Source organism: Aotus nancymaae, unplaced genomic scaffold (genome assembly GCF_030222135.1).
Source record: "Aotus nancymaae isolate 86718 unplaced genomic scaffold, 86718_ANA_hifiasm-v0.15.2.pri h1tg000117l, whole genome shotgun sequence".
NCBI lineage: Eukaryota > Metazoa > Chordata > Mammalia > Primates > Aotidae > Aotus > Aotus nancymaae.
Window position 1 is genome coordinate 1,011,991 of NW_026988532.1, and position 23,940 is coordinate 1,035,930.

The 23,940-nt window shown below is 41.7% G+C and overlaps 1 protein-coding gene and 1 non-coding gene across 9 annotated transcripts; one reads left to right on the top strand and one right to left on the bottom strand.

The window, feature by feature from the left end:
* Positions 1 to 219: 219 nt before the first annotated feature.
* On the bottom strand, positions 220 to 323 carry LOC135272619 (small nucleolar RNA U13). The gene has a single exon (XR_010340636.1). It is a non-coding gene; the product is annotated as a small nucleolar RNA U13 (small nucleolar RNA).
* A 4,575-nt stretch (positions 324 to 4,898) lies between these two features.
* S1PR1 (sphingosine-1-phosphate receptor 1) lies at positions 4,899 to 10,637 on the top strand. Of its 8 annotated transcripts, none has more exons than XM_012466452.3 (2): positions 4,899 to 4,916; positions 7,947 to 10,637. In XM_012466452.3, the coding sequence occupies exon 2, from the start codon at positions 8,112 to 8,114 to the stop codon at positions 9,252 to 9,254; it is 1,143 nt and encodes a 380-aa protein (XP_012321875.1). In that variant the 5' UTR covers positions 4,899 to 4,916; positions 7,947 to 8,111; the 3' UTR covers positions 9,255 to 10,637. The 8 variants fall into 8 exon arrangements, with proteins under 8 accessions (XP_012321875.1, XP_021522635.1, XP_064227132.1 ...); XM_021666960.2 differs by lacking the exon at positions 4,899 to 4,916 and adding an exon at positions 5,881 to 6,259; XM_064371062.1 differs by lacking the exon at positions 4,899 to 4,916 and adding an exon at positions 5,881 to 6,152.
* Positions 10,638 to 23,940: the final 13,303 nt, after the last annotated feature.

The following is a 23,940-nucleotide window of genomic DNA, read 5'->3' on the forward strand; positions in this document are numbered from 1 at the left end:
ACTACAGATCCTCAAATAAGAGGGCTTAGAAATTCCAGGTATTTATGAAAATGGCAATAAATGCTGATCTGAAAATAGGAAGCCTGATTATAGAGTATCCACTATAGTAGTGAGAAAATGTTTAACACCCACCCCACCACCTCTCTCTAGCTCTATTGTACTCATTGGCTTCATTAGTTTACTTTCTGTCTATTTTCCTGTTTGATATTTTTTCCTTCATGTCAGATGGGTAATGTGCTGACATCGTAACAAGGTTCAAGGGTGGCACATCTCACAAATGTGTGTGAACACCCAGTATTCACACTCATGAACTACAAAAGGATTCCTTTTTAATTTTTAAATATAATTATTCTAATTAAAATAAGCAGCCAAATATCCAGCCCTTCATCTCCAACCTGTACAATAGGATAAATGTCAGTCCCCCCATTCCAGCAGAAGACTGGAGGTTTCTTCTCTGAATGAGTTAAATCAGAGGGTCACTGGACTCCGAGACAGCTGATGGAGCTGAGTGTACAGTGGGGGTTCCCATCATGGTGATTCAGTTCAAATCCAGATATCAAATGGTGAGGTGTTCCCTCCTTCTCTCTCCCACTTTTCTTTCTTGGTTCACTCTGGAAAATGCTAGAAGGTAGACAAGAGATTTTAGAATTCCTGTCTGGTGAAACTGACCTGTCCAGAACTTAAGAACTCCAGATATTGACAATCGGCATCCTCAACAAAAGTGTTTATCCTCATCATCTACCACCTGTCCATTGACAAGTCCCTATACAAAGTTTTAAATTAACTTTTTGATTTGCCTCTATTTTAGCCTCTGTTTGAAATATAAATGGACAGCCAGAGATCATCTGACAACTGGGAAAGCCAATGACACAAAGAACTGAGAGCAAAACGATGAAGAAAATGTGACAACAAAGAAAATAGGAGAAAATGTCAACAATAACAATGCTCTGATATCCTCAGAGATAAGTAAAGATGTGCTATCCCTAACATAAGACCAGAGTTCTGTACAAATGTAACATTCAGAAAAGAAAAGGAGAGCACTTAGAAATTAAAGTGTGGCAGTGAAAAGAGAGCTATTAGCTGAAGGATTGAAAGCACCAAAAGGAATATCAAATAGAAGGAAATTTAAAAATCAGCCTAGATAGTCCACAATCTGAAGAGTAGGATTTCCAAAAAGGGAAAACAGAGAAACCAGAGAATATGAAGTGATTAAAGAAATAATTTCAGATACTTTTCAGAACTGCAAATGACTTAGAAAATCAAAGCATATCATCATGTCACTCTGGAACACTGAAGAGATAGAGAAATTTCTAAAAACATCCAGAGACAAAGAATAGTCAGATGTGAAGTTTTGAAATCAGAATAGCTTTATACTCTTTATCAGTGGCCCTAGAAATTAAAAGACAAGAGAGTAGTGCCTTCAAAATTCTCAGGGGAAATTATTTAAAACTTTTAACTTGATACCCAGTCAAAATATTATTCAAGTATAGAATAGAATATTTAAAATGCCAGACATGCAAGAATTCAGAAAGTTTATAACATAAGCATCCTTCTTCAAGTTAATTAATACTCCTTCAACATGGCAGAAAATCTATATTGTTATAAGATTCATAATGAAGAAATAGAAGTATAAAACATGAGATTTTGAGTTTTGCAAGTTGCCACCAGAAGAAAATCAACAAGACTTCACAGTGATTGGAAAGATTGGAGAACCGGGGAACCTCTGAGCACTAATGCTCCTCTTTGCAAATTTTGTACTGTTTGATCTTTTTAAAAATGATGTGCACATATTATTTTGACTTTAAAATTTCATTGGAAAATTTAAAAGGAAAGTGAATAAAAAGATGGAAAGTGGGTTGATGAAAGCAATGATTATACTTAAAGATAGTTAAAGATTGAGTTGGTGGGTGGGTGAAGCATCTTCTCTGTAGTGTAGGAAATTCTCACAGGTATGTAGCTCCTTAATCCTCACAATGACTGAAAGAGGCAAATATCATATCATTTTAGAGATGAGGAAACTGAGGTTCAAGGAAGTTAAAAGAACTTGCCTAAAGTCACACAGCTGAGAACTGTCAATATCAAAGCTGAACCTAAGTGTCTGTTCCAAGGCTCAGTCATATTTCACTAATTTTGAATGTTGGCAAATAAGAGGAGAAAGAGATATCGGGACCTAGGATGAAGGGAAGAAAGAGTTTTTGGTAGAGAAAACACATAAACATTCATGTAAGTTGAAAAAAGAGTCCTCAGAAGCTAAGAATTGAATACTTGAGCCAAGTCTCAGAAAGTTTGGAGGAAGCAGCATGGTGACATGGGCAAGAGTTTGCCTTGGAAAGGAGTAAAGTTGCTTCTACTTCTGAAACAGGTGGGACCGACATAAGGGTGAGTGAAGATGCTATTAAGCTGGAGCTTGGAGAGGAGGGAAATTGAGATGGTCATACTGTTTCTTCCATGACATAAGAGGCTAGTTATTCTCCTATGAATAGACAAGTAAGGGAAAGCCTGGATCTTTACCAGTGATTGGGTTGGGGAAGGGAAGAAGGGAGAAAAAAAGAGTTGGAAAGCGACTGGGACAATTAGGAAAGAGAGTAACGCTCAGGCTTGTAATTCCAGCACTTTGAGAAGCCAAGGTGGAGGAGCACTTGAGCACGGGAGTTCGAGATCAGCCTGGGCTACAAAGTGAGACTGCTGTCTATACAAAAAATAAAAATAATTATTATTCGGACGTGGTGACTGTGGGAGATCAAGGCTGCAGTGAGCTACGATTTCACCACTGCACTCCAGCCTGGATGAGCCAGATCCTGTCTCAATTGAAAAGAAGAAAATAAAAAAGAAAAGGAAAGAGAGTAGGGTTGTCATATGAGCAAATATAAAATGCAGCTCACAGCCGAGCGCAGTGGCTCACACCTGTAATTCCAGCACTTTGGGAGGTCAAGGCAGGTGGATCTCCTGAGGTCAGGAGTTCGAGACCAGCCTTACCAACATGGTAAAACCCTGTCTCTACTAAAAATACAAAATTGCAAAATTAGCCAGGCGAGGTGGTGCATGCCTATAATCCCAGCTACTTGGGAGGCTAAGGCAGGAGAATCACTTGAACCCAGGAGGCTGAGATTGTGGTGAGCTGAGATCACGCCACTGCACTCCAGCCTGGGGAATAGAGTGAGACTCCATCTCAAAAAAAAAAAAAAAAAAAAATAGCTCACCCAGTTACATTTGAATGGCAGATTAATGACAAATTTTTGTTTAGTGTATGCTCCAAAGATTGTGTGGTATTTTATCTGGAAACTCTTAAAGAGAAACACTAAAGCATGCGTAAAGAACAACACAGCCACTTTGGAATCAGAAATTGGAAATGAAGCAAACTTAAGGTAGGAACATTGGGCTTGGCTTCTAGGCAGCAGCAGAGAGGGAGTTGTACTAGCAGTCAGGAGATAGCTTGAGAATGCAATTCTTAGGGCCTCTCTGGAGAGCAATGGAAAGAGACTTATATGGGAACTAGAGACTTGGAATTGGCCAGGATGCCATTGCTGGAAACAGTTTTGCCTACTTCCTAATTTTACCTGAGTAGATCGTCTACAAGTTATATCTCATAGGTGTGTACTAAAGATGAATATTATTAAATAATAATCTGCAAAGTATTTGGACTCTGTAAAACACTGTATCAATATTGAATGTTTAAAAAACAGTGGTCTTCACAAGAAAACGACTGATATCCCCAAGGAAATTCTTGGACCTGTTTGAGGTTTAACATAGTGGTCTGGAGTAGTGGTTAAGAGCCTGCAGCCTGTCCCACATTGACCAAGCTGCTTAATATGTCTGGGAGTCAGTTTCCTTGTTTGTAAAATTAGAATAATTATAGTACGTAACTTGTAGCATTAAATGAATTAATATGCATAACACTGTGCAAATATTAAAAGTACAATCTTACATTAGCTATCATAGACAATGAGAGGTTTTGGACAACATGTATTCGTATACATATGTGTACACTGTATGCATATGTACAAAATGAGTAGTTTTAAAAGGACATTCATTAGCATACTTTTATATGCATTTTGTAGACATGTACAGTCAGGAATGCATGCAAATTTAAAACTTTAAATCTAAAAGTCTGTTTCCCTCTAGAAACATATATTTCAATACCTTAACTGTTTATTGACTGTTAGCATTGGAGCCACAAGACAAGGCATTTGCAGTATTTAGGTTTTGGAACCCAGCTCTGCCACTCACTAGCTGGGAAATCTACCTAGTTGATAGATTTCTACCTAGTTGATAGATAGAAATCTACCCAGTTGAAGTCATTCTAGTTGTCTGAGTGACACTTCTTGCAACAATAAAATGGCCAGCAATGCATTTGCTTACTTCACAGAGCAGTAAGGTTAACTAACCTAGCACATGCTTGATACAGACCACGTGTGAAATTTCACTTTGATTCCTTTGGCTTTAAAGAATGCATAAGTTAATGTGAGTGGGGGCGGGTGAAGGGGGGATGTCAAGTCACGCGTTTTGTTTTGCTTGGTAGACACAACGTATCTCTTCCCCTTTAAGTGAAATAAGTTCTCAAATCCAACTAGGATCTATTCTGGAGTCTTCGAGGACCGTTATCTTAGTTTCCACATTGTACGCACTGTCCTGTTGTTGAAGTTGTGGCTACGTATTGGGGGCGTCGCCGTTGATGAGGGCTTTAAAGCAGCTGTGAATTAACTGTCACTTCATTTTTTTTTTTTTTTTTTTTTTTGGCAAACAGAAAATCCCAGAAGCCAGGGGTCTGTTGTTTATTCATTCTGCCTCCTTCTGAGTCATTCAGGTACAGGGTGTGTCTGCCAATTGAAACTGCAGAGCGGAGGAAGTTTTTGAGTTCACATCTGCCGGGATGGGAAGGCAGTGCGACCAGGGACTGGGTGGAAACCTTTACAACGGTAGGACAAGGGCAGAAGAGTCCTGAGCTTGTCACGCAGGCAGATCTTACCAAGGCCGCTTCTCAGCCTCGCGTTCTTAAGTAGCATCTAAGCAAAAGAAAAGGGTGGGTGGGCAAGGTGCTAGTCATGAGATTTGAGGTCTCTGAGTTGACTTCCATGTAGAATAGGAGAGAAGGGTGCCGGCCCCTGCTGGGCAGCTGCAGTCGCTCCGCAGCGCCGGGCCAAGAATCTCCACCTTTGGAAATTCTGGAGCTGCTCCAGCTTTTTTAATCTCTCAGGACTCGGCAGCAGCCCACTTCCTCCAAGACCTCTCCATTGGCCAGGATCTGGGACACACAGTCTGACTTTGTGCCCAGCTGAGTGAGGGAAACCCCTAGCCCAACACCCAAATCGGCGCTGGTTCATTTCTCTGCGCACTCCGGGAAAGCCACTTTCTGCCCCCCAAGACGGAAGTTTCGAGGAGCACCAGGATCTGGGGTGGCTGGGGGAGTACAGGAACTTCCCGGTCCATTCTCCCTCCCGGCTGCTTGTCTCCTCCATACCTCTCGCAGCCCCTTCCCAGCCTCTCCTCCCCAGAGCGCCGCGGAGACTCGCTGGGCCACGGCTCTGGTTTTCCGCTGCCCGCGCGAAAGTGGCCCCGGAGAGTTCCCGGCCAGCAGCTCAGCACACCGATCCTCCTGAGGCTGCGGGGAGTGTGGGACCAGGGCGGTGCGCTACGAGACGCCGGGCAGTCCTCTGCCCGCTCAGACTTTTTGGGAGAAAAGTTTCCAAAGTCTCTCCACCTCCGTTTTTGTTTTCCAGGGGCTCAGGAGAATCCACCGCCTGGGATCAGCGAGTGTCTGGGCGAGGGCAGTGATTTATACATTAGAATCCAGGGGTGATCAAGCTCCGCCCCTTCTCTCTCTCTCTCTTTCTTTTTAATTCTTTCATTTGTTGTTTGGGGAGGAGGGATTCTTTTTTTTTTTTTTTTGCTTCTGCCCCTGATCTTTCCTGGACAGCGCGTCTCAACCTTTCAAATCCGGGGGCCCCCAGCTGGCAAGAGGGCGTGGGGGGTTAAGGCATTAACCCCTCCCAGCCTCTTCCTGAAGCAGCCACCCAGCCTTGGCGCGGCGCTGGGCGACTTCGCCTAGCAGGCAGGGCGCTGGGCGACTTCGCCTAGCAAGCAGGGAATTGGCCGCGGCGAGCGGGACTGGCCATTGGAGTGCTCTACTGCGGAGGGAGGAGACCCCGACTCGAGTAAGTTTGCTAGAGCACGACGCAGTCAGTCGGGGCCGCAGCAAGATGCAGAGCGAGCCGCGCCGATCCGGGGCTCTCCGAACGCAACTTCGCCCTGCTTGAGCGAGGTAGGGGGCGGCAAGTGGCGCGGGACGCGGGCGCCGGGAGCCCAGCTGCGGGAGGGCTTAGGTGTAGAAACGAATTTTTAAGCCGAACGAGGCAAACAAAAACTTTGAAAACATGCATCTCTGGACGCTGAAAATGTGCTTCTATGGGCTACTAGGAGCCCAACTCGATCGGATTGTTCTTGGGCACTGCTGATTTATGGAGTTTGGAAAAAAGGTTAATTCCCAACTGTGGAACCTACGGGGGTAGGGGCAGTGAAAGCTGCAGTTGGTCGGAGGAGTAGAAGGGAAGGAGCTAAATTTTGGAAATCCTATAGACAAAGATTATGGTGGGTGATGTGGGGGGTGGGTAATGGCTTAAACTTGCACTGCCTAGGAGCAGGGTATAAAATTAGTTGGGGGAAATGCGGAGCTTCTTGGTGTGAGCAGCCTCTGCTGTTCGCGGAGTTGCTGGGTTGGCCGTCATCTCTATTACCTCATCTTTATTGCACTGCTGCGTTACCTTGAAATATTCAAGCAACTTAGAAGTAGACTTCTGCTGACCAGCGTCGTCTTAGAAAGTTAGTTTCTTTGTAACTTTCTAGTCCTAGGAGAGGAGGCAACGGGTTGGGGGACGGGAATGAATAAAACGGCCCACGCGAATTTAGCAATGCACCAGGGAGCAGTTTAATGTGAGTTTCTGAAGAGTAGTTTTGCACTCGAAATTAGAAATGTGGTAGCATGTATTGTTGCTGTCATGAGTAGTACGCTTTCTCTCTTTTGTGTGTGTTTTGGTTAAACTAAACAAAGTGAAAAATATTTACGCAATCAACTAATGTACGAAACTTCTGGGATTTGCTGCGATCTCTTATGAATGGTTTTAACCGAATACCTTTAAATTTACTTGCCCTGGCGTGGGGGCGGGGGAGGCGGGGAGAAGAAGAAGCAGAAGAAAGAAAGGGCTGTCGCTTCACAGAGGCGCTAAGCTTTCCTGTTTACTGCAAGGCGGGGCGGGCCTGGCTGCCCACACCTCACTGCGCCCTTGGACCCCAAGCACACCTGCTCCTAGAGAGTTATTAATAGAGCCCCCAAATGACTTACGCTTTCAAATGATTTTCCTGCAAATCTAACTTCTTGCATGGCAATTAGGAGGTGGTGCTCGTCTCTTTGAACTGGGGGGTTGGGGGTGGGCATGGGGGTACAGAGGTGTGTGTCTCCGCCCTCAGACTGGCAGTTGAGTCTTTTCCGAGGAGAGACGTGGGCTGGTATTGAGAGTGCAGCTGAGCTGGTGACTGCTTCAGAGAATCTCATGGCTGGAAATCCGGGTGTGGGGTGGTGAGAGGGCAGGAGTGGAGTTAAAGTGGGGTGTGCTCCTCTAGGTTTTCCATTTCCCCACTTCCTGTTTTCCTTTTCTTTTCTTTTTTTTTCCTTTTTTTTTTTTTTTGTTAACCCACAGCCAACATCATAATTCCCATTTCCCTTTGAGTGAATGTGGCCGTAGAGTTTCTCCCTTTCTTTTTATTCCCCCTCTTCCCTTTTTGCCAAAAAAGGAAGAAAAAAAGATAATTTGATTAAAAAAAATCCCTCTCCCTGACCCAAATTTCTTTGAAACAAATCAACAGTAACACAATTGGAGCAGTGCTTTAGCTAGAATGAATTATGCCAGTATGCTGTGGCTCTTTCTCTGATTCTGTCCTCTGACTTGTTTAAGGTTGCGGTTTCCGAGGCCCTGTCCAGCCAAGGAAAAGCTGCACAAAAAGCCTGGATCACTCATCGAACCACCCCTGCAGCTAGTGAAGAAGGCTCTCTCGCCTCGCCCTCTAGCGTTCGTCTGGAGTAGCGCCACCTCGGCTTCCTGGGGACACAGGGTGGCACCATGGGGTCCACCAGCGTCCCGCAGGTCAAGGCCCTCCGTAGCCCGATCTCTGACTACGTCAACTATGATATCATCGTCCTGCATTACAACTACACGGGAAAGCTGAATACCAGTGCGGACAAGGACATTAAACTGACCTCGGTGGTGTTCATTCTCATCTGCTGCTTTATCATCCTAGAGAACATCTTTGTCTTGCTGACCATTTGGAAAACCAAGAAATTCCACCGTCCCATGTACTATTTCATTGGCAATCTGGCCCTCTCAGACCTGTTGGCAGGCGTGGCCTACACAGCTAACCTGCTCTTGTCTGGGGCCACCACCTACAAGCTCACCCCTGCCCAGTGGTTTCTGCGGGAAGGGAGTATGTTTGTGGCCCTGTCTGCCTCCGTGTTCAGTCTCCTCGCCATCGCCATTGAGCGCTATATTACGATGCTGAAGATGAAACTCCACAACGGGAGCAATAATTTCCGCCTCTTCCTTCTGATCAGCGCCTGCTGGGTCATCTCCCTCATCCTGGGCGGCCTGCCCATCATGGGCTGGAACTGCATCAGCACGCTGCCCAGCTGCTCCACCGTGCTGCCGCTCTACCACAAGCACTATATCCTTTTCTGCACCACGGTCTTCACTCTGCTCCTGCTTTCCATCGTCATTCTGTACTGCAGGATCTACTCCTTGGTCAGGACTCGGAGCCGCCGCCTGACCTTCCGCAAGAACATTTCCAAGGCCAGCCGCAGCTCCGAGAAGTCGCTGGCGCTGCTCAAGACCGTGATCATCGTCCTGAGCGTCTTCATCGCCTGCTGGGCACCGCTCTTCATCCTGCTCCTGCTGGATGTGGGCTGCAAGGTGAAGACCTGCGACATCCTCTTCAGAGCGGAGTACTTCCTGGTGTTAGCTGTGCTCAACTCCGGCAGCAACCCCATCATTTACACTCTGACCAACAAGGAGATGCGCCGGGCCTTCATCCGGATCATGTCCTGCTGCAAGTGCCCGAGCGGAGACTCTGCTGGCAAAATCAAGCGACCCATCATCGCCGGCATGGAATTCAGCCGCAGCAAATCGGACAACTCCTCCCACCCCCAGAAGGACGATGGGGACAACCCAGAGACCATTATGTCTTCTGGAAACGTCAACTCTTCTTCCTAGAACTGGAAGCTGCCCACCCACCGGAAGCGCTCTTTGCTTGGTCGCTCGCCACCCGTGTTTGGAAAGAAAATCTCTGGGCTTCGACTGCTGCCGGGGAGGAGCCCCTGCAAGCCAGAGGGAGGAAGGGGCAGAATACGAACAGCCTAGTGGTGCTGGGTGTTGGTGGGTAGAGTTAGTTCCTGTGAACAATGCACTGGGAAGGGTGGAGATCAGGTCCCGGCCTGGAATATATTTCCTCCCCCCATGGAGCTTTGATTTTGCACTGAGCCAAAGGTCTAGCATTGTCAAGCTCCTAAAGGGTTCATCTGGCCCCTCCTCAAAGACTAATGTCTCCATGTGAAAGCGTCTCTTTGTCTGGAGCTTTGAGGAGATGTTTTCTTTCACTTCAGTTTCAAACCCAAGTGAGTGTCTGCACTTCTGCTTCTTTAGGGATGCCCCGCGCATCCCACATCGCACCCTCCCTTCCCCTCATACCCCTCCTCACAGTTCTGTTACTTTATACTTTAACTACCTGACAGTTACCAGAGCTGGGGTTGTGGAGTGATCGGTCATGTATAGCAAATAGGCTGTGTTGAGTACGTAGGCTGTGGGAAGACAAAGATGGTTTGGATATGTAAAACAATGTCCTTCGCTGAGGCCAAAGTTTCCATGTAAGCGAGATCCGTTTTTTGGAATTTGGTTGAAGTCACTTTGATTTCTTTAAAAAAAATCTTTTCAATGAAATGTGTTACTGTTTCATAGCCATCGCAGCAGAAATCTGCATAAGGAAGTCCACTTTATCTAAATGATATTAGCCAGGATTCTTAGTGTCCTAGGAGAAACGGACAAGCAAAACAAGGTGAAAACTGATGGAATTAACTTTCACAAACCAAGGGAGATTTATTAGCAAATGAGTCTAACAAATATGACATCTGTCTTTGGCACTTTTGTTGATGTTTATTTCTGAATGTTGTGTGATTCATTTCAAGCAACAGCATGGTTGTATTTTGTTGTGTTAAAAGTACTTTTCATGATTTTTGAATGTATTTGTTTCAGCAGAGGTCATTTTATTGGATTTTTCTAACCTGTGTTAACACCATTGAATGTGTATTTCTTAAGAAAACACCACTCTCTTGTGCCCTTAAAAGCATTACTTTAACTGGTAGGGAACTCCAGAAACTTTTCAGTCCAGATATTCATTAGATAGTAATTGAAGATATGTATAAATATTACAAAGAATAAAAATATATTACTGCCTCTTTAGTATGGTTTTCAGTGCAATTAAACCAAGAGATGTCTTTTTTAAAAAAAAAAATAGTATTTAATAGGTTTCTGACTTTTGTGGATCATTTTGCACATAGCTTTATCAACTTTTAAACATTAATAAACTGATTTTTTTAAAGATCCCTTTGTGAAGAGCGTTCTTGAAAATAATTATTGAGTCACTCTATCGGATTGTGTAGTTATTTGGAATCAAAGTTAAGGACAGATTTCTGTTATTCTTTAAAGGATTATTACCTTAACTAGGGTGCGAAAAAAATGTGGTTTGTTTAGAAACCACTCTATCTTTTTCAGGAAGAGAAACTTCAATAAGTTAACACTGAAGAGTAGTAAAGAGTGAGATAAAAACCACCATCTTTCTGAATACCACATGGACTAGTAAGTAGAATTGTTTGAGTTTTAAATAGTATTTAAGCCAAATAAATTAAGTACAATATTTCTGTCATCAAATATGTGTGTTTAAAGAAATTACACACAAAAATGTGGTTGTAAATCTAAATTATGAGACTAAATCATGATTGAAACCAATCAAAAAAGCATATATTCTTGGCTTTCACCAGTGTGCTAGGGAAGTGGGGATATGGATATGGATATTAAATCACTTTTTTTTAAGGACACTGTCTTGGCTTCTCCCAGCCTATCTTCTGAACCATATGAAGTATACAGTATCAGTGAAATAGCTGGCTGTAAAATGTGGGCTGAGTGGTATCACACTTTCATCTGAAAACCTTCAATTCATAGTATCTGAAAGCATTAACATTCTCAGTCATTAATTTTTCCAATTACAAAGTGAAAGGAAGGCACTTTGCAAGCATCATAGACTTACTGTAATAGTTAACTCTTGTTTGAGATTATTGTCATCCTTGGGGAGATTAAAGTATTTTCGTGTGTTTGGCGCTCTAATCCTATTGCTACTTTCAGAATTTGTGCTTTCAAGTGTCATTGAGTATGCACAGGACACAGTTGGGACATGAAGATAAACCTCACCTAATAGAGTTGCTGTCATTTCTGGGTAAGGTTAACTGTGGGAAACAGAAATGTGTTCACTAAGGAAACCTTAGGTCACAACCTCCAGTTTCCTGAAGGAAATGCCAAAAACGCTCCAAAGACAAAAGGCTGGAAACGAACTGGAAAGTCTCTCTCCATCTGTCTGCTAAGGCGGAAGGAATGATTTCATGTTACATTCATTTCCTAGAGCTTTCGTTACAGAGTCAAGCATAATGGAAAAGTATGTCCATTTTGTGTTTCTGTGGAAGATAAAATGTTCATATTCTCGGACTTATCTTCATAAGCACAGCGGTGATTCATGACATGGGGAAAGATGGGCTAGGGTGGCTGGCCTCGGGAAATGGGGAGCTCTTTGGTGACATTTTCCCCCCATGAGCACATTATCCAGTGATTAGATGTGCTTTCTTGCTGGAAACTCCAGACTGGGCATTTCATTCCAAGAAAGCTGGGTAGTCATGGACTGTGGTTTTCCTGGGCACATGTGTGGTAGAACCCCAGATCTGACCAAGAAGCAAAGACTTAAGATGAAGTAATCCTTGGTTGTTTCCCAGCATGAATATCTAGTTTTAATTCAGTATATTCTGAGAAGTGAGAATGAGAAAACAATCTTAGTATTGTAAACATATAAACTTACATATATGTAAGTTTATGTATATGTAACTTACATATATGTAAGTTTACATATAGTTTATATGTTTATAAACAGTATTTATAAACATATAAACTATATGTTTATACTAAAATATACACCTATAAGGCTTTGATTTAAAAATTCTAGTTTTTTTCAAGAGATATAAAACAGCCTGGACAATACTTGACATATTCTTGTAAAAAGTACAATGGACTCAAAATAGGAAAATTATGAAATAACATCATACAATACTTCATCCCCAACAACATTCAATGTGATTACAATTTTACAGAATATTCAAATCAAAATGTTATGTAAGACAAATTATTATTCTGCTTTTATATCTCCTTAGAAGAAGAAAAAATTGTTTTAAAAAGTTTCATTTTATTTTTTAGAAATGAGGTCTTGCCCTCTTGCCCAGGCTAGAGTGCAGTGAATCATAGCTCACTGCAGCCTCGAATTCTTGGGCTCAAGTGATCTTCCTGCCTCAAGCCTTCCAAGTAGCTGGGACCACAGGCATGTGTCACCAGGCCTGGCTAACTTCTTGTTTTTTGTTTTTTTATTTTATAGAGACAGGATCTCAGTATGTTGCCCACGCTGGTCTCTAATTCCTGGGCTCAGGTGATCATCCCACAGATTCGTCTATGTCTTCTCTAAATAGGTTATAAATACCTTGAGGGAGGGATCACAAATAACTAAAAGAAACTTTTGTGGAGATTATCAAGAGTATTATTTCCCTGTGCACACAGTAAATGTATGATGAAGAGAAATTGTAATAAACTGCAACATTTTCTCCAACCTTCCTTCCTGCTTTTTTGATATGTACTTCCCGTGGTCCAAGAAAAGGGAGTCAAAATACTTTTTAATAAACACTATTGCCTTCACTGCCATACTAATTGGAACTAGAGTTGTCTTTCAGAGCATTCAAACAAGAAACGTTTACTTAAATACCTAAAGGCCTTACGTGGATTGTCTATAAAGAAAACGGATTTTAAACCTGTGGTGTAAAAAGCTAGGAGAGAGAGGAGGAAGAGCACAGTGACGGGGAGACCTGCGTTTATTTCAGTCTTTCACCATCTTTGAAAGGAGCCAAGACCCAGAGTAGTTTGGGTTCACGTTGAAGATATCTCTCCTAATACATCCTCTCTCTTGTCCCCTGCACTTTCTTCTTGGATTCAGACTCTCAAGCACGGTCTGTTTTTCCTGTGCTCTCTTTGTAATCCCTTTGAGGACTAAAGGATTAAAAATTAGACTTAGCTCTGGTTATAGTCATAGACTACATAGTCATGGACTTGGCAAGAGCCAAGTGTGGACTGCGGACCTCAGTCAACAGGAATTGCTACATTTTATCTATATCCAACCTTGATATATGGAAATATGAAGTATCTTCATATATCCAACCAGAAGCTTCCATATTAGTAATGTATACATACACTGTGGTAAATTAATACAATGGAATATTATTCAGCAATGAAAAAGGACCTACTACTAATCTTGCAACCATTTTTATGACTCTTAAACCCCTTATGCAACCACAAAAGAGAACGTACAGCACGATTCTGTTTATGTAAAATTCCCAGAATAGGCAAAACTAATATACAGAGGTAGAAATCTCAACAGTGGTTGCCTAAGGTAAGAAGATAAACTGGAAAGGAACATGAGGGAAATTTCTAGGTTGTTAGCAAAGCTCAATATCTTAATTTTTAGAACATTGGTCACTCAGATGTGTATATTTGTCTAAACTTATGTAATCATATTCTTACGACCAATGAAATTTAAAAATATCATTATGTTAGACTTTCACTTCTGAGTATAAGGGCTTTATGAGACTTTCTCTGTGAAATTGTGGGAAGGTTCCATGACGTTCAATAGAAAGTGGCAGCCAGGCACAGTGGCTCACACCTGTAGTCCCAGCACTTTGGGAGGCTGGGGCAGGAGGATAACTTTGAGGTCGGGAGTTCAAGATCAGCCTGGGCAACATGGCAACACCCTTTTTCTACAAAAAAATACAAAAAAAAAAAAAAATCACTGGGTATGATGGCTCACACCTGTAGTCCCAGCTACTTGGAAGGCTGAGTCTGGAGAATCATTTGAGTCCGAGAAGTAGAGGTTGCAGTGAGCCAAGATCAGGCCACTGCACCCCAGTGCACTCACTCCAGAGTGAGACTCTGTTTCAAAAAAAAAAAAAAAGAAAGAAAAGAAAAGAAAAGAAAAAAAAAAAAGAATGTGGAAAAGGTCCCAAAGCGTTTCATAAAAGGGAAATACGCTTTTTAAGTATTATCCCATGACTCAGAACTAAAACTTTAGAATGCTAAATAATGGTGTCCTGATGATACTCTTTGCTTCCATAGGATGAGAATTTGGCTTAGTATTGGTATTTATAATCCCTGAAGAATTTCTGTGTCTTGAGTCTAGAGATGTAATGAAACTGTCGCAATAAAAGTTTACTGACATTCAGATTTCAGTTTTAGGAATATATGATGGGTTGTAAATAACCTCATGAAGCATGGACCTTGTATACGTTGTAAGGATATGTCAACATGTTAGTATTGGAGACACACAAATTGGAGTGTGCCCATTTCTTACCATGGCCACCTGACCAAACCTACAAAAGGCATTCAGTCAGATAATAACATTCACCCTGGGTGTAAGCACAGCATTGTTAGAAGAAAAAGGCAGAGACACAAAGGATATGGAAAACAGGCTTATGTTCCTGTGGGTTTTATTATTTTATTTTTTAATAATTTCAGCTTTTATATTAGATTCAGGGGGTACACGTGTAGGTTTGTTACGTGGGCATATTGCTGTCATGTTGAGGTTTGGGGTATGAATGATCCCGTCACTGAGGTAGTGAGCATGCTGCCCAACAAATAGTTTATCAGCCATTGTCCCCCTCCCTCTCTCACCCTTCTAGTAGTCACCAGTGCCTATGGTTCCCGTATTTATTTTTGAGGGTCTCACTCTGTTGCCCAGGCTGGAGGGCAGTAGTATGATCATAGCTCACTGCAATCTGGAACTTCTGGGCTAAAGCGATTCTCCCACCTCGGCTTCCGGAGTAGCTGAGACTATAGGTGCATGCCACCACACCTGGCTAATTATTTATTTTTGGAGAGACAGGGTCTCACTTTATTGCCTAGACCGTTCTCAAACTCCTTGCCTCAAGCAATCCTTCCAGCTCAGCTACCCAGTGTGCTAGAATTACAGGCGTTAGCCATCATGACCAGCCCATTTCCACCTCTATGTCCATGGGTACCCATCCTGTGAGTTTTACAAGCTTGCAGCCAGGTACACTGTTGACTGCACTCCCCTGTCTAAGGGTTCTTTCTTCCTGCCAGTTATGGGAATAACTAGACAGAGAAGAAATGCCTCAGGTGCTGCACTGGTCCTTGGACAGGCTGATCAAATACAAAGCAGAAATAGAAACAGGAAAGAAGGGGCATTGCTACCCGAGCTAACGAGGAGCAGGGAGAGGTAGGAAGCTGTTTATCCATTTCCCTAGAGCTCTGCTACTATTATTACTCCACTTTTCTGGTGCTTTGCTGATACCCGGGCAGAAAGAAAAACCTTGGAATAAATTACTGGTGTGGGTCATGCTTCCTACTCCCATTCCTCTTGATAGGTCCACACACTTACCCACTCATCCACTCGACAAGAATGCTTGCCCTGTGCTGTGTGCTGTGGATCTAGGGGCAAATATAAACAAGGGCCCTGCCTTCCTAGAGCTTGCAGGAGTCCCTCCTTCAGCTCTGGCACTCCTGCGGCTCCCTCCCTTTGGGGTCCAGGGACCTTGATATGGCAAGAAACAGTTCTTTCTTTCTTTTTTTTTCCCCTTTTTTTTGAGACAGAATCTCACTCTGTCGCCCAGGCTGAAGTGCAGTGATGCAATCTTGGCTCACCTCAACCTCTGCCTCCCAGGTTCAAGCGATTCTCCTGCCTCAGCCTCCTGAGTAGCTGGGATTATGGGCGTGTGCCACCATGCCACACTAATTTTTCTGTTTTTAGTAGAGATGGGGTTTCACCATGTTGACCAGGCTGGTCTCAAACTCCTGGGCTCAAGTGATCCACCTTCCTTGGCCTCCCAAAGTCCTGGGATTACAGATGTGCACCACAGCACCCAGTCAAGAAACAGTTCTTTCTTTCCCATGAGTTTGTTCATTGTTGTACACTTCCTCTAATATATTGAGTTCTTTAGTGGTGTAAAATAATTGCATTTAACAAATACAATTAATATTGGCAGCTTTTCACCATTGACTTTTATTTAATTCCTATCTCTAAATTACTTAAAATTAAATAATGAAGAATAAACTCATATTCTGAATGGAGGTTCCTTATGTTATTGGTTGTTGTTACAAATATCAGTATTTGTATTCTATTTTTCAGCTTCTAGGCCCCATGTGATAATGAAGCAACTTTGTGAAATAAAAGCATTCAACATCATCTTTAGTTTCTCTCTCTCCTTAATTTGTGTTTTTCTTCCTAGATCCCTACTGTGAACTGTCTTAGGTGGAGCTGCTTGGTTTATAATGTGCAAATGAAGTGACCATTTGAATAAGTCGTAGGTGGTGTCTTTATTCAACTTGGAAGAAAAAGAAAGGAGAGAAAAATTCACAACTCAAGAGGAAATATGACACATGCCCTTAACTATCAATATTGTTACAAGCAGACTCATCTACTAGTGAGCCATTGCAAGTCATCTGGAGGACAGACAGAGGGGCCTAGGTAGGTCTTTTGTGTGCACTGCATGTTCAATGATTGCTTGAGGCCAGGGAGCTGGGGCTAACTCCTTGAGCAGCCCAGGAACTCTGCACCTGTCTTATACACCAGCTCTACTGAATCCAAACTAACCTGTTCACATTTGTGTGCCATTTCTCTGAGGAAGTCTCTTGAGAATGCCAACAGCTCAGATACCTCCTCACCATTACCAGGTCTACCCCTCAAAGCATAATGTCTGTTGGTGGGAGGATGAGTAGCTTCATTGTTTTGTACAGAAGAGAGTATTTTTTTTTTCTAATTTCAGAATTTCTGTTGTTCCTGTCTAGGCACTTCAGAGAAAAACAAATTCAGGTCACCAGTAAAGTTATGTTCTATAATAAGAGAAGACTTGTGCTAAATCACTTGTAAAGACATTATCTATCGTCTGCCTGAAGAGCCTTCTCTCACCAAACTTCTGCAGGTCTTCTGTGGTACCAGAAATAGTGGTTAGCTCTCACATGCTGTTCCGCTTCAGTTAGCTCAGTGTGGCCACCTGCAGAAATAGTTCTAGGGTTCTCTTCCTTGTCTCGATGCTGGTTAGGGCAGCTTTGAGAAAAACACAGATTTTTCATATTCACATTCACACGTGCAAAGTGAATTCGGGTACCAAAGAATTACCTAGATTATTCAATCTGTAAAATACTTTGCCTCAATGAACTGAATATTTTATGTCAACACTTTTCTAGCCATATATTTATACTACAATAGGAACCTAGTAGGGGTTGCAGAATCATAAGAAATTTAGAAGACACGACCACAAGAACTTTCTTTTACGTATTTATTAAAGAGACAGGGTCTTGCTCTGTCAGCTAGTCTGGAGTAGTGTCATGATGCTAGCTCACTGCAGCCTCAAACTAAGTGATCCTCCAGCCTCAGCCTCCTGAGTAGCTGGGACTGCAAGGTGCATGCCATGTTGGCTACCTTTTTTTTTTTTTCAGTAGAGATGGTTGGGAGGAGGGGAGTCTACTTTGTTGTCCAGGCTGGTCTTGAACTACTGGCTTCAAGCGATCCTCCTGCCTTGTCACCTAAAATGCTGGGATTACAGGCATGAACCCCTGTGCCCAGCCTTGGACCTTCTAATTGTAAAGAAGTAAAAAGACCCATATAATATACATCATATACATCATAATATATATAATATATACATTATCTTATATATCCACTGTATTAATTTTTCTGTTAAAAAACTACGTTCATTTAGTGTTTTATGTTGTTTTTTCAAAAAATTAGCAAAAATTTTGACTAATTAGCAAAAATTGAAATGCATTATAGTAATTTAAACATCTGTAGGAGATTTGTATCAAATGGAGTCTGCTCTCAGTTCTTTTTTTTATTATTTTTATTTATTTATTTTTGGTAGAGACAGGGTCTCACTATTTTGTCAAGGCTGGTCTCGAACTCCTGAGCTCAAGCAATCCTCCTATCTAGGCCCCCCAAGTGCTAGGATTATAGGCATGAGCCACCATGCCTGGCCTCTACTCTCAGTTCATTTTCTAAGAAATTTGATGCAAGCCAGTGTTGTTGCTGAACTTGATACCAGCATAATGAATATCTGGATTGCATTGTCCTCTCCTAAGGGGTACTGTAGGGACAAAAGCTGTGTCCAGGTTTATGTGGTCTTCAAAGATGAAGAAATGTTTCATTCCTAGAATCATTCGGCATCTTTCTACACTCATCTGGGTTTTCTCTTAGGTTTATAAAAAGGCCAGTGTTGGGCATTCTGACAAAGTCTAGGTTAAATGCTAACCAAGGCACTAGAATATGTATTTAAAGTTTGTGTGTTAACATCTATGAGTTCAGAGCAACGAACTACTGGTATCAGTAGTTAGCTACTGGAATTTAGCTGTTCTGAACACTTAGGATACCTAAATGCACATCAGATTTCTCACTAGAGAAAACAAAAATCAGTCTTTTGTTTGTCTTCTCCAAAAAGTAACCAATTAACGAACTAGTTCTGCCCTAAACTAAAAGTGTAGAATAAACATATCAATTCAATGCAATGTTCAAGATTGCTTGAAAATGTAATGCATTTTTTAATTTTATTTTTTACCTTTTCTTTTTTACCTTTCACACACTTGAATCTAAACTATTTTTAACTTAAAGAATGGACAGTTATTTTTCTTTGTGTTTTGAAATACAACATTTAAGAGGAAAGGGAGATGGAAGTAAAAATAAATAAAATACAACACGATCTTCAGATAGGTGGCTTTTAGAAAGCAATCAATGATTTTCTGATTCTCTAGTGATCAGAGTCTCCTCTAAAACCCAATTCCTTTACATAATTTTTGCCTAATGGATAGAAAAACCTGCCGGGAATTTGGAGGGCTTAAATAGACATTGAAGATATAAAAGCACACAAGGGATGATTTTATTGTAAAGTCATGCTGTCATCAAATGGTGTGATTTCTTCCCTGGTGAGGGCAGTTTTCAGACTACCACAGTTGTCATGGTTGAGTTGTGGCCCTGACAGCTGATGTTACTGGTGGTTTACTGAATTTTGACTGATAGAGAATTAAATGCTTGTTTTACCACAGTAATTTCACATTAGTCTTTGTATTTCATTATCAAGAATGCACTGGGAACTGGCAAGAAATTTCTATTTGGTGCATAGTAACTGGAACATTTTCTCATTGTTAAAAGGGACCTGTTGGGGAGTGTGGAGCTAACGGAGGGATAGCATTAGGAGAAATACCTAATACAGATGACAGGTTGATGGATGCAGTAAACCACCATGGCATGTATATACCTATGTAATAAACCAATAAACCTGTACGTTCTGCACATGTATCTCAGAACATAAAGTATTAAAAAAAAATACATGTAAAGGAAAGCAAATAAACATTTACGAAAAAATTTAAAAAAAGTACTCTTACTTTCATTTAAATCTATCTAAAGGAAAAAGAGGATTTTGTATTCCATACAAAGAAGCAGGGATTACTATAGTTTCTCTCTGTTATAAACTATCCCCGTTCTTTACATGTCGCTCCATGAACTTTTATTTAATTTGGAGGAAATTCATAGCATTCACTCTCATATGAGAGGCTGTGACATCCTGGCTAGAGCTATTGAAGTTGGCAGCATCATTTCCTCTTCCCAAATTTCTTTTTGGTAAGTTTAAGGAGGAGCACAAATTGAGGGTGCAACTTTGTTTCCCGTAGTTTTGAACTGGCAAGGTGTCCTTGGGATTTGTGGCTGCCTACTTGAACAATCCCTTAGGACAAACACCATTCACATTTCATGGCTCTCATTAGGAATCATTAACAGCTCAGTGCAGAGTTTTGCTTTTCACTTAACTTGTAAGAGAATGAAGAGGCCCTGCCAAGGTTCAGAAAAGGATAACAAAGCATAAGCCCCTTAATGGGATGAACTAATATAAAAGTCTAAGTATATGGAGCTCTTTCCCACAAGTAGGACCTGATTCAGGGACTGGCATTCAGGCTGACAACCACCATATACAGGAAACAGCAATAGAAATGAAAGCAATTTCACTGAAATGAGCCAAGTTATGGGCTTTGGGAAAATAAGGATCTATCCGTTGGCTTTGCTAAGATCAGGATCCTTGATTATAGTGCTTTCCATGAAACGGTGTATTTTTACTGAAGAGAATTAGGATCTAGAAAGCATTGATTTTAGTGAAGCACTATTTGAATTCAGCTTTAAATAGACTGAAATAGTTCTTTGTATTATTGAAATGTCTCCATATATTTGTTGGTTCATTAGCATATCTCATAAAATGGCATTTTATATACCATGCATGGCAGAGCAGTTGACAAGCAATTGTAATATTAAAACAGGACTTCCGGCCTGGCCCCAATTCCTTTGTTAGAGTGTTGAAATGATCTTCAGCCTGTTTGCCACAGCACTGAGCTAGCCAGTGTAGTTCCATCATTTGGTTTTCAGGAGTCTCCAGGATAGATCTCAGCTTCAAGACTAGATAAGGGTAGCCACTTAAATCTTGAGGCATCATCTAAGCAGTTGAGGAGCCTTGAGAAGCTTTCCTCGTATTCTCAGATGTAGTTTTTCTTGTCTGCTTAGATATTCAGATATTCTGAATCAGTGATTGCCCTCAAATGTCTCCAGGAACCAGGCAGAGAAGTTACTGGAGTGACGTGGCCTGGGGAGAGACTGATGAGCTTGAGAATGACGTCCATTCAGTAGAGAAGTCTTTATCCCACTCCAGCTCTTTGTTGCTAGCTGAGATGTTGGCCCAGTGTTGTCAGCGTTCCAAAGCGTGCTGAACATATGGGCTTTGATGTATAATCTCCCAATTTTTAAATGATGCTAATTCAATTAAAAACAATTCTTATACAGGCAAAATATGACACAATAGTGTCCACACCTGACCTCAGGACTCCTCTTTGGCATCTAATATAAATGAAAACAACTGAGCTGTCAGAGTTGAGTTATTCACCTGAAGGTTCACTGCAGTGCTAAGTCAATTCCACACTGGAACAGTTTCCGTCTGGTGACCTGGGGTGTGACAAGCATGGGTGGAGCTGGGGAACAGGCTAGCTCAGGTTTTAGGACTATGGAGAGACGTCTTAGTTGGCATATCTGATCATGTGAGGCTACCTCATATCTGCTTGAAACGTCTCCAGCTCCTGATTTCCATTGTATGGTAGTGATGGGCATAGAAACAGTGGCATCTCAACCTCTCTAAAAGGTGACATCTTGTACACTGTAGTAGCATAATGGGAAATTCAGATAGGCACATCATATGCTGCATACCAGACCCGTTCCAAATGCTGGTTCCGTCTGCATCTTCCCATTCTAAATTTTCTTCAAAAATTAAAAGTTTAAGGTGGGTGCAGTGGCATGTGCTTGTAATCCCGGTTGCTCTGGAGGCTGAGATGGGAGGATTGCTTGAGGCCAGAAGTTTGAAAAAATTAGCCAGGCATGGTAGTCTCAGCTACTCAGGAGGCTGAAGTGGGAAGATTCACTTGAGCCCAGACGTTTTAAGCTTCAGTGAGCTATGATTGAGCCACTGCACTCTAGCCTGAGCAACAGAGCAAGACCATTTCAAAAAAAAAAAAAAAAAAGCTTGGGCGACATAGTGAGAAGCTCCCCAACCCATCTCAAAATATATATATATATACATATATATATATATATATAAATGAAAGCTTATAAAATATATTGGCAAGTCTGACTTTCCCACTTTTCAATTAGCTGTACACAATACCATTGGTGCCCAGAGGATGCAGTGTCTCAGGCTAATGAGAGGTTAAACAACTTCTCCACATAACGAGTCACCAGTAAAGCAGGCTTTGCCTTTCCATTACACAGGGAAGCCTGGAAAACTTCCTCAGGCTTATCCAGACTTATGATCATAGACTCACTGAGTTGGAAGGAACCTTAGAGATTAACCTGCTCAACTGTCTCATTTCAGAGATGAGTGACTCGCTCTCGACTCCTAGTCATTTCTCTTGTCCTTGTCAATTTTGAAATCGTAGTGTTCAAAAGTGAAAGGTTTGTGTTGCTGGTTGTATTTCCATTGTTATGCCTCCAGCTTTATTTCTCCCAGATCCAGCCAGATCGTCTTTAGACCCTTAGGCTATTGGCCCTTGCTAATTTTTAGAACTGAGATAAATTCAATGCAAATCTTTGAAATTACAACGATTTTGCTTCTGCAGTAGTGTGCATCTCTGTTGAATTTAGGGAAAGTGGCAGATCAAAGCAGAAGGGCATGGCAAATGTTAATGAAAATGGTGGCGTTTGACCAAACACAACTCACCAGAGGATAAAATCACAGGCTATCATTTCGGTGGATGGTGCAGTTTTGTGTGGTCAGTAACGTCACTGGAAACCCAAGGAAGAACTTACTTTGTGCAATTTGGCCCGTTTTGTTGTTTATTTTGATTACACAAAGCTCAAGGGCTCTTTTGATGTTCAAAATGCTTATTTCAGCTAAAGGACTGATTAGGGTTATGATTTCCCTTTTAAAAATTTCTTTTCCTTTTTCTGGGATTGCATTGTGGTCTCCTACACAGTTCTTTCTACATTCCTGTGATTTCTTTCTATCCAGAAAAATATTAGCATTTCAACATAGATAAAACAAATGCTATTATATCAGTGCTACCTTGGTGGTGTGATGCAACAGGAAGAATCATGGGTTTTTTTTCTGTTGTTGTTGTTGCGGTTTTTGAGACAGGGTCTGGCTCTCTCGCCCAGGCTGGAGTGCAGTGGCATGATCTCTGCTCACTGCAACTCCGCTTCCTGGGCTCAAGCGATCTTCCCATTTCTGTCTCCCAGGTAGCTGGGGCTTAGTGGGCACACCATACCCAGCTAGTTTTTGTATTTATTTTATTTTTTCATTGGAGATGTGGTCTTGCCATGTTGTCTATGCTGGTTTTGAAATTTTGAGCTCATGCCTGCCTGCCTCCCAAAGTGCTGGGATTACAGGTGTGAGCCTCAGTGCCCAGCCAGGAAGAATCATTTTTGCAGTGGGACTCTGGCCACCCAGCGAACATCAGGCTTTTTCTTTAATATAAAGCAGATGGCAGAAATATTAATGGAATGTCTAGTATATGAAGATTTTTCCTCGCATAACAGGAAATAATATAAGTCAGAGTAGTCAGTTTGGCCTATGTATGAACTGTGTTGCTACCACATACTAGGTATGTGCCCTGGAGAAGTTATTCAACCTAGCTGAAATGCAGCTCATTTCTTCATAAAATAGTGATAATAATACTAACTTCAAAGACTGTTATGAGATTTAAATAGGATTATATTTTTTAATGTCTGGTCCAAGATAGTTGATAGTCAACAAACGTTCATTTACTCATTCATTTAACATGATTTATGGAGCATCTGCTATGCTCCATATACTGCCAATACGGCAGTGAACAAAATAGACAAAACCTTTGCCATGGCTAGGTCCCTCTCTTCTTTTTCCTACTTTTCACTGACCCTCACTATTAAAGCCAGACCTCATTAGATGAATATTCCAGCTTTTTCACAGAATTCATTCCTTTGGAAATTCTGCTAGTTGACAACTATGTTTTGTGCTCAGATTCCCTTTTTGCATGAGACCAA